Source organism: Gossypium arboreum, chromosome 3 (assembly GCF_025698485.1).
Source record: "Gossypium arboreum isolate Shixiya-1 chromosome 3, ASM2569848v2, whole genome shotgun sequence".
Lineage (NCBI taxonomy): Eukaryota > Viridiplantae > Streptophyta > Magnoliopsida > Malvales > Malvaceae > Gossypium > Gossypium arboreum.
In genome coordinates, this window is record NC_069072.1 from 4,158,556 (window position 1) to 4,169,861 (window position 11,306).

Here is an 11,306-nt window from a genome sequence, read left to right on the forward strand (position 1 = left end):
AGTGAGTCTCATAACAAGGATATAGCACACTTAAGACATTCGTCGGTGTGCATGATTCATCTAACACTCTAATGGTGTTATCGAGCGAACTTCGGCCTTTTCGGCATCATCAAGAACTATGGCCTTGAACTCCTCGCCCCACGCTTCCTAATCAAGTCCACGGTGGTTTACTCACCTCACGGGATCGAAGAATCGGAGGCATTGCGAGTCTTGGGGTGGAGTATTTAAATTCGGGAATGGTTGGACAGCCGGGTTGGTTCGGGCATATTGCGCGACCCACTCATTCATCATAGTGAAGAAGGCTTGTTTCGCCCCTTCATTTTGATTATTCGCGGATGACTGAGGCTCAACAGGCGGTGTCCCTTGCGCAGGAGCAGCCGCTACACTTTCAACGTCATCCGCCAAGGGTCTCTCTACCCCGGGTTCCATCGCTAATCAAAACAAAAATTTCAACCGTCAGAAGTCATCACATTATTAAGCACTATCAATTTGGCATGTATAGCTAGACTCACACGCGCTATGGTAGTCCTAGAACCGACTAAACCATAGCTCTGATACCAATAAAATTGTAACACCCCTAACTCGTGACCGACGCCGTGTCGGACACGAGGGTTAACGAGACAAATCCTCTTAAAGTACCGACCAATTTGGCATTTCTGGACAGGCTGGAAAACTGCGTCACCGTCGCCTTAAAATCATATCTCGAGTTCCAAAACTCGGAAACTGGTTTCGTAAATTTTCCTGAATTTAGACTCATATATCCATCCATGGATTTATTTTTAGAATTTTGGTTGGGCCAATTGGTACAGTTTATTAGTTAAAGTCACCCATGTTACAGGGATTGACTGCTCTGACCTCCGCGCGTTACAACTTGAATATCTTTCTGTACAGGGCTTTAATACTGGTGCCGTTTGTTTCTAATGAAACTAGACTCAAAATGGAATCTGTACATATAAGGCATGACTCCTAATTCTTTCTGGATAATTTATGGTAAATTTTCAAAGTCACGACAGGGGACCCAGAAATCGTTCTGGCCCTGTCTCACGAGAACTTTAATATCTCCCAGTATACTGCTCATATGGTCGTTTCGTTTCGTCCATATAAAAATAGATTCATCAAGGATCAGTTCCATAATTTACTCACTATTTAATTCTACTTATACTATTTTTAGTGATTTTTCAATCTCATCTCACTGCTGCTGTCCGCAACAGTTACTGCAGTAGACTATGCCAATTTCATGAATTTTTCCTTGGCCTTAATCATCCATCATACATGACACAAATTATGGCCACCTTAACAAAATTTGAGTTTCTAAGACTCGTGGCTATAGGTTCTAGCATCCCACTCGACGACCACATAGGCCATTTTCACATGGCTTAAAGTTTACAACCCACAATTCGACAAAATATAATAGCCTATACATGCCAAATGTTCTTCAACAACAAAAAACAATACCACAAGATTTCAGCGGTGTGATGACTTCAACGACGGTTCCGAGCACGCAACAATACGAGTCCAAGAGACCTAAAATGGGTGACAAGAAAACACCGAGTGAGTTTACAACTCAGTAAGTCATAAGCATTCGTCAATCCATCGATAAAGTTACTACTACATGTACAACAAATGAGGCTAGGTACTCGTCCATATCGAATCTATACCATAATACCTCGGACCTTTTGGTCCAATCTCGCACCAATTCATACATCCACATTTCATATTCTACACAACAAGATAATCGAAGCATTTTTACACATTAACTCATTTTCCAGCACAACCATACAATTTCAATCATCACATAGATTTAAGGCTTACCAAATTCAACCCCAAGCATGAACGTATTACCTATTCGTCATGAGCTCAAGGTACTTACCGATCCGCTGTCCATACTCACTCGATGGAGACACACCCTCCATATAATTGTTCGATTGGAGATATTTATATATATATAGAGTACGCACACACAGTGCTTAATACTCGATTTCGCACACTTAGTGCCATGCGATTTAGGCCCGCACACACAGTGCCATGCCCTTGAGCTCTCACACTTAGTGCCATATATTTCCAGCATGCACACTTAGTGCCAATCTCGTCACCGTACACACGTATTGCCCGACACTTAGTGCCGAAAGCAAACTTTCTACACATTTCACTATTTCTTTTACATTCAACAATTGTCATCACTCCATACACATACATTTTCATTTATATATATATATCATCCCATTAAACACAATTGCATAAATTTTACAATCATTTAAGCAATATCAAATACGTGCTTAATGACTTACCTCGTGTTGGGTAAAATAGTTCCAAGTCGGCTACTCGATGACCTTCGTCTTTCCCTTGCTTGATTCTCCTTCTTTAACTCCTTGAGCTTAATCAATAAATCACTAGTTTAACCATCTTGCTAAACATTCATAATTCAACTACACATGCATATGTATGCTTGTATATTCGGCAACCATTCTTACTAATCGTCCATTTGGTCGATTATACACCTAACCGAATATGCACCAAAAACTTGATTCAACATTACCTACATACTCACTTTAATGGCGAATATATATATATATGTACAATGTCAACTAACATCTTTTAATCACCTAATTTCATCTCATGAACATTTAATCAAATTTTCCCAATCTAGCATATTTTCACATCCATTTGTAACATCATGTACAAACACATATACACATATATCAAAACACAAATTTTTACCTATAATGCAACAAGCATAAATCGCACTTATGAGCATGCCATGGCGAATACATCCCACACCATCCCCTTTCAATTTTTGGTCATGGTTAAACAAAGAAAACTCCATGTCTTACTCAAGAATGCTAAAAGAAATTTCAAGAGTAGTCAATCCATCATTACATGTATCATCAACAAGCTTCACATTTAGCATGCAATGGCTTTAACACAATATCAACCTTGGCCAAATACCATTTCCATGGCATAACAAGGATTTGAACCATGGGCTAACATGAACATCAAGTTAGCAACTAAAACATGCATGAATCTCATGACACAACCTCAAACATACCTTAATCTTGACACAAGTATGACCAAATCTCCTTCTAGTTCTCTTCTAAACCAAGCATGAAGCAAAAATCCTTCCTTTTTCCCTTAGTATTTTCAGCCAAGATTTTGAGAATGGATGAACAATTTTTTCCTTTCTTTTCCTCTACTCACGGCAACAAAGGGGGCATCCATGCTCATTTTTTTTCATTTCTTTATTTTTCTACATAATCCACTAACTAAACATGTTGGAAACATGTTCCCTTGCCCATATTCTTGTCATGGCCGGCCACTCACCTTAGGAAGTGGGTTATTTGACATGCAAGGACAACTATTTTCCCACATGTATTAATAGGCCACCTTACAATTGCCTAGCACATTTCTAAATTTTCTCACATAAGTCCTATTTGATAAAAATTCACTTACTATTAACAAAATCCAAACACGAAATTTTCACACATGCATATATACATATAATGAGCATCAATTATGATGGTTAATTATTATTATGACTCGGTTTGGTGGTCCCGAAACCACTTTCCGACTAGGGTCGATTTAGGGATGTCACATCATTTTTGTATTTTCCCAATCTACAGATTTAGTTTTCAACGAAAGCATCAAACTAACCAAACTTCTGTCAATAATTAGAAGAAAAGCCTCGGATTCAAGCTAGAGGAGAATTTCAAGCTTGAAATATAGAAACCTAACGTCAATGAACCTCGTATGATATGATACATTTAAGCTAAATGGCAACACGAATGTCGAGTTAATGCTTAATGCGCATTGCTCAATTGGGAACGTTGTAGTAAAGTTATATGTCCAATTTATCGATGTAGAGGAAGGTGGTCCAAGTTCGTCAACAATTCCAATTAATATGCTTAAGGTTTTGGCTAGGAATAAGAAGCAAAAAATCCAAAAACACGGTTGTGCGATGGTTTCACATTATTGTTGAAAAGCTCGTATTAGGGAATGCCAGAATCATCAATGAGAAGATATTCCTCGGTTGAAGCCTTCGATTGCAACTTTGGTGTACCATCAAAGTTAATTGTAACCCGAACACGAAATCCCGACACAACATACTATGGGCACCTTTGATTTCAACATCAATATGTTGATGTCCTATGTTGGAAACCTTTATGTGGGTGAGCCATAAAGTTATACGAGAGGACATTCTGTAAGTAATATTGGTTTTAATAGAGGGTTGTCGAAAATATATGATGTTCTCCTTACCATTTGCACCGGTGAAGGGACATCTATTCTGGTACATTATAACAAAGAGGAGGTAAAAGTGATAAAAACCGATAATGATCTAATCTAGGACTCTAACTATGATGATTCAAAAATTACATTATTTTTGAACTAGAGACCGTTCTTACTAAACCATATTTTACAGCGTATGAACCTCCACCCCACATGCTTATTGTTGACATTGATGCTCAACATAAGGTAGAATTTATAGAATTGTTTCATAGAAGATCGGGCATACAAGTTTTTCTACAAATTTTGGTAATTTACAAGTTGGAAGGAAGTTTTCCTCCAAAGATGTTATTGTTGCAGCAAAGCGATATAATATAAAAGACGGAGTCAATTTTCATGTTAAAAATTGTGTGTAGGAAAATATTAGATGAAGTGCACAAAGCGTGACAATAGATGTTTTTGGAAAATCATGGCATCGATGAAGAAGACGAGACCATAAATGGTAAATAAATATGACGCTCCATATACTTGTGTTGTTGGAGGTATGTCATGGGATCATTCGAGATTAGATTTTGACATTATCTCTTATATTGTCTTACCTTTGGTGAAAGCAAATTCTAGGATTCTCATTCTGGTTTTGGTTGCTAATATTTGCACCGAGTATTATTACATTGTGACTTACTACAAAGCATGAGTTGCAAAACAGAAGACAATGGAAAAAATGCACAACGAGTGGGATAAATCACAATGAGTTACAAAGCATGAGCGTACTGAACTAATATGTCCCAAGTACCGTATTCGATTTGCAAATAAAGCCTACATATCCTGAAGATCAAATTATCCAAGGCAAATGAACTTTCAATCATCTTTTCTGGACATTCAAGCCATGCATTGATGCATTCTGATATTGTAAGTCACTTGCCTAAATTAATGTTACATTCATGTACGAGAGATATGAGCATCACTTGTTGTCGATCGTTGCACAAGATGATAACTGGAACATTATACCAATAACATTTGTAATTGTTGAATGAGAAATCGCGAATGTCTAGGACTTCTTCTTGACTAACTTGAGAAGACATGTCGTGTTGCAACCTGAGATATGCACCATTTCTGATAGGGCACTCAGAGAATAGGTTGTGATTGATCGAAATGGAAGCCTTTGGGATCATACACACTATAGATATTGTATATGACATATCGGGGCCAATTACATAGGTCAATTCCACAATGACGTGGAACATTGACATGTTAACATGAGCACATAGTAAATGTTATTTTTTATAAAATTCTTTAAAATATACATGATTTTAATTCATGGATATACTTTTTATTTACTTCGACAAGGTATGAGCTCGTACAACATTGATTCTATGACTTGATTACGACCTACCATTAGGAAGTCAATGTACTAACAAATCTGGTAGCAATTTTATAATGGGCAAAGACATGTCCCAATATGTTTCATTCTTCATTGGTGGAACTCATGTTTCAGAACATTGAAAATATGCTTAATTCTATACATACTGTCAACATATTCCATGTAAGCAAAAACACATGCTGCAACTAAATCTCATAATCGACCACCTTTGAAGAATATCTACATAGTATTGCACGACAATGGGACCTATATGTTGCCCAAAAAGACTCATACACCTAACCATCATTGATTTTTCTTTTGTACAATTAGCATCCGTAGCCCGTGTCAGTTTCTCACAAAATACGCGTGCTGCATTTATCATTGCAACTTGTTTTCTTCCCATCTTTACAAACAATCTCCTTGACCGATACATTGTCAGCATAAGGATCACTATATTTAGAAACATGGTCATTATCATGTGCAACATTCTCAGTTGTCCAACCCATAATGTTGAGTACCAGATGTCTTGCACTATTTGCTCGCAAACCAAATGTCGATAACCTATATGCCAAAGGTTGCACGTCCTTAACCAATTATGAACCAAGTGCTTTGTACTAATATGTATTTTCAGGAAGATGAGATGCTAAATGCTGTTGGACATCGATGGTTTAATTGACTCACATGGATCCATCATCTCGATAGTCGATGGACTAAATTGAAAAACAAATAAAACAAGATGAAGTTTTTTAAAGCCGATTTGCAGTCATCAATCAAATAGTCCTTTTTTTTATTGAATTAAAAAAATTTAAAAAAAAAAACGAAATCGATTTGCTTAAAATTAATTTTCTGTGGTCACGATTCACATTACCTGACAATCTTACATCATACCATACTCATCCATCACTCCTCCTTTTTATTGAATTAAAAATGAAAAAAAAGAGTCAAAATTAGTTTTTTAGTAAATTGATTTCTCTTTATGAGAAAATGTGTATCGGTTTGGCAAATAATTAAAAAATTGTATTAATTTAGTAATATTACTAATTTAAAATTTTTATTACTGGGATAAAAAAAATCCCCTTCTAACGTGACTATTTTCCACGCAATAATTGTTTCTTTGCCTAATGTAATGGCTACAAAAATTGGAAGATAAAAAAGATAAAATGTTCTTTTATCCATAAAAAAAAAAGCCAAGAAAAAACAAAACACATTTGCCCTCAAAATATTTAGGATAAATTACACCAAGATCATTAAATTATTAGTAAGCTTACATTTTGATCACCCAACTTTAAAAAATTACAAAATAACCATCGAACTATTTGAAATGTTTTCATTTGAGTCATTAGATTATTAAAATAATTGTTGTAAGGCATTTTTTGTCTGCATTAATTGAAAGCTCTCATTTCACTTCTCTTCTACAATTTAGTTTTTTTCCCTAAAACAAACCAAAATTTAAACAATTTTCTTCTCTGGTCTCCAACATTATTCGTTAGATTGACTTGAATCTTAAGCATGTTTTTTTACTTGTCAATTGTACTAACCCACCGTACTGATCGTCGAATTGTCACTTGAAGCTTGCTAGCTAGACTTAAAAAAAAACTTAATAGCCGATAACTTAAATACAAAATTTTAAAATAAATGAGTAAAATATAAATATATTAATAATTTAGTGAGGTTAGATGTAATTTATCCGAATTTTTATGAAAATTTTTGTCTAAGCAAACAGAGCCTCAAATAAAAACCTCAAAAATATAAAAGCGAAAAAGAAAAAATGTAAAAAAACTTCCTTCCGTAGGAAACTAGACAAACCCGACCCAATTCACCACCAATCACCAGTTTCAGATTCACCACTCACTTCGGGATTTCCGTTCCCTTTTCATTTCAATCAAAAGTCACTCTTACTCAGAATCAGCCATCGTCTTTTCCTTTACTTGATTTTCAGCTTTTTTCCTTCCATTTTTTCTCAATCCAAACAATGGAGAGCTTAGCCCTTCAAGCTTTCTCCACTGTTACCACCACTCCCTTCTCGCTTTCCTCCCGGTCTTCGCTTCACCTCCGGTCTAGACCCATTACGAAAATTTCCCAGCCATCCATTTTCCCTTCATCTTCAATCCCCACCCTTCGATCACCGCTCAAGCCTCTCTTATTACTTCCCGAACGACCCAAGCCCTTCATTTCGCCTATCCGGGCCGTTTCTCGAAACGACAGCACCCCACCTACTGAAACGACCACCTCTCCTCCTCCTCAAGGAGCCAAACTCTTCCCTTTGTTTCTCTCAGTTTCCATTGGTCTAATTGTTCGTTTTCTCGTTCCCAAACCGGTCGAAGTAACCCCACAAGCCTGGCAACTTTTGGCCATCTTTTTATCCACAATCGCCGGTCTAGTCTTAAGCCCTTTACCCGTTGGGGCATGGGCTTTTATAGGTCTCACAACTTCCATCGTCACCAAAACGCTGCCGTTTGCGTCCGCCTTCAGTGCTTTCACCAATGAAGTCATTTGGTTGATTGTCATTTCCTTCTTTTTCGCTCGTGGATTCGTGAAAACGGGGCTCGGGGACAGAATCGCTACTTATTTCGTCAAATGGTTGGGCAAAAGCACGTTGGGGTTGTCTTATGGACTGACTTTGAGTGAGGCCTTGATTGCGCCGGCGATGCCTAGTACTACTGCTAGAGCTGGTGGGGTTTTCTTGCCCATTATTAAGTCCTTGTCTTTGTCTGCTGGAAGTCGGCCTGGAGATTCGTCATCTAAGAAGCTTGGGAGTTATCTAATTCAATCGCAGTTTCAGGTTTGCCTTAATTTCTAGTTTATTACTGATGATCATCTAATTTCTTATAATATTAGTTTGAATTTATGGGTGGGAATAATTACTATTTAATTTGTATACTGTTAGATTATGGAATTAGACTTAGTTTACTCTGTTAGATTAATCTGGATTCTGGGTTTTAATATAGCTAGACTCTTGCATTCCTCTGTCCCATTTGAACTAGAGAATGCCCTTGGTTTATTTTGTTTATATTGTTAGCTTAGATTCATGGGTGGGAAACTGGGAATAATTAATTTTATACTGTTAGGTCCTGGAAATAGGCTTTTGTTACTCTATTAGAGTAATCTGGATTCTGGGTTTTCATATGGTTAGGCTATTTGATTTGTATGTCTCATTTGAACTTGTGATTATCTTTGTTCCTAGTTGCATTAGTAGTTTTGGGTCTTTGACTTATGCATTACTCGTGGTTGTCTATGACAGTCTGCTGGCAACTCCAGTGCTCTTTTCTTGACTGCTGCAGCTCAGAATTTGCTATGCCTCAAATTAGCAGAGGAGCTTGGGATTGTCATTTCAAGTCCTTGGGTTTCGTGGTTCAAGGCAGCTAGTTTACCAGCACTTGTTTCTCTACTGCTTACTCCATTGATTTTATACAAGCTTTATCCTCCCGAAACCAAAGACACACCGGATGCCCCTGCAATGGCAGCAAAGAAACTAGAGAACATGGGTCCTGTCACTAGAAATGAATGGATCATGGTTGGAACAATGCTTCTTGCAGTTGCTCTATGGGTCTGTGGGTAAGTCATATGTGGCAGTTCATCATACCAATTCACCTTTCTTTCCATTTGAGCTGAGAATTTAATGACTTTGCGTCCTATGTTTGTGTGTACATGAAATATATGTTACATGAAATATATGTTTGTATAAAAATGGAATAAGTACATCTTGATTAACTACCTTGTTTGCTTTCCTGTTAAGCTGTGCTCAGCGAGGATACCATCTACTATTACTTACGATGCGTATTTTAAAAAAAAGAATATGATTATAGAGGAAGTTGTAGATGCATCTATGAAATTAAACTCCAATCAGTTGTGTACTCCAATGTTGAGGAAATGATTTATTTCTAGAAATGAGTTTGAAATATTGAAGCATAATTGCCCTCCTATAGTTCAAGGCAATAAAAATGTTTCTTAGTAGTAACTTGCATGCACGTGTGCACTAACTATTTTTCTTATCATTTATGGTCAATGTCCATGCATGCTCATAGGCAGCGAATTTGTAGCTATGAATTTTGTGGTTTGATGTTTGTTTCAGAACATGTAATTTACAATTTCCTGATTTGTCGATATTTCCTGAACCATGTGCAGTGAGAGTCTTGGTATACCAAGTGCTGTGGCTGCAATGATCGGTTTGTCAATACTCCTTTTGTTAGGTGTGCTCGACTGGAATGATTGCTTAAGCGAAAAATCAGCATGGGATACATTGGCTTGGTTTGCTGTTTTGGTAGGCATGGCTGGCCAATTGACAAACCTTGGGATAGTGAGCTGGATGTCTGGTTGTGTAGCTAAGGTCCTTCAATCTCTCTCATTGAGCTGGCCAGCTGCATTGGGTGTTCTTCAGGCATCATACTTTTTCATCCACTACCTATTTGCAAGTCAAACGGGTCATGTAGGTGCATTATACTCCGCTTTTCTTGCCATGCATTTGGCCGCTGGAGTACCTGGCATATTAGCAGCACTGGCTCTTGCTTACAACACCAATCTTTTTGGTGCCCTAACACATTATAGCAGTGGTCAGGCAGCTGTCTACTATGGAGGTGTGTCTCTTTTTTCCTCTCTTTTTACACATGCATATGAGTACCGTGCCTTTGCCCAAACAAGGCCTACTTTTGTCCACTCGGATTTTGCACCGGCAACTGATGAATTCATTTGTTTTTGTTGACAGCCGGATACGTAGACCTTCCCGAGGTATTCAAAATGGGATTTATAATGGCTTCCATTAATGCCATCATCTGGGGTGTTGTTGGAAAATTCTGGTGGAAATTTTTGGGCCTCTACTGATTGAAACTTACTCCTTCAATGTCATTCTTCACTGTCGTAAGAAGTAATATTTTTTGGGAACACAATTGAGCTCAAATTGAATTTACTTCCATAGAAAATTTTCATAGTTACAACTTTGCCTAATTTTTTGACTGCTCTATTTTCAACTGTTTGTTAACATTTCAGCAGGTTTATATTGCTTATTCAATTCAGTCCATAACTGTTGTCCTCCCATATCTTGTGTGTTTATGTTTTTACTGGAGATTGAGACCTGTTCTCTCATGATATTTTAGTGGCCTTGTAGCATTAGCCCCCAATCCATATGTAATAAAAGGAAAGGACTGTTCACATGACTATGAAGTTTTCCCTTTTTTGGGATCCGTGAGACCAACTCCTTGGGTTTCCGAAATAGTGTAAAAAGATAAAAGAACTGCTTCGAGTAATTGCTATTTGAGCCGGACTTGTTTTCAGTTGAATTGGAAGACTGAAAATTTGAGATTTCACTTCAAAATAATTTTTAACAGAAATATTAGTGTTTTCATTATGTTTTGTAAGGAACAAAACCATTTCTTCAAATTTTCAGAAGATGACCTATTATAATTCTATTTTGTTTTTTTATTGTGACCAATTAGAGACAACCAACACTGTCGATCTCCATTAGGGTGAGCATTTGATCGAATCAAGTGAAAAAAAGTTCGAGTTAATCAAGTTAACAAGTTTTATTTTATCATTTTAATTTAATTTGAAATTTTTTCAGATTGAGTAGAGTGAAATGAAATTTGAGTCGAGATGAATTGAGTGAAGTTATTTGAGTCAAATTAAAATCTTGTTTACAATATAATTAATTTCATGTTAGGCACTTAAATTTGAAACCATTATTTAAAAATTTTTCAGAGCAAAATAAGAAAAAAATACTTAGTATCATAAACTT

At 36.9% G+C, this 11,306-nt stretch overlaps 1 protein-coding gene across 1 annotated transcript; it reads left to right on the top strand.

Annotated features, from left to right (window-relative positions):
* The first annotated feature begins 7,316 nt into the window (after window positions 1-7,316).
* LOC108474411 (dicarboxylate transporter 2.1, chloroplastic) lies at window positions 7,317-10,595 on the top strand. The gene is made up of 4 exons (XM_017776322.2): window positions 7,317-8,360; window positions 8,820-9,133; window positions 9,704-10,152; window positions 10,281-10,595. The coding sequence occupies exons 1-4, from the start codon at window positions 7,551-7,553 to the stop codon at window positions 10,394-10,396; spliced, it is 1,689 nt and encodes a 562-aa protein (XP_017631811.1). The 5' UTR covers window positions 7,317-7,550; the 3' UTR covers window positions 10,397-10,595.
* Window positions 10,596-11,306: the final 711 nt, after the last annotated feature.

Coding starts and splice junctions, on each gene's coding strand:
- LOC108474411 (XM_017776322.2), top strand. CDS start 7,551: ATGGAGAGCTTAGCCCTTCAAGCTTTCTCCACTGTTACCACCACTCCC. Junction 8,361..8,819: donor TAATTCAATCGCAGTTTCAG/GTTTGCCTTAAT, acceptor TGTCTATGACAG/TCTGCTGGCAACTCCAGTGC. Junction 9,134..9,703: donor GTTGCTCTATGGGTCTGTGG/GTAAGTCATATG, acceptor AACCATGTGCAG/TGAGAGTCTTGGTATACCAA.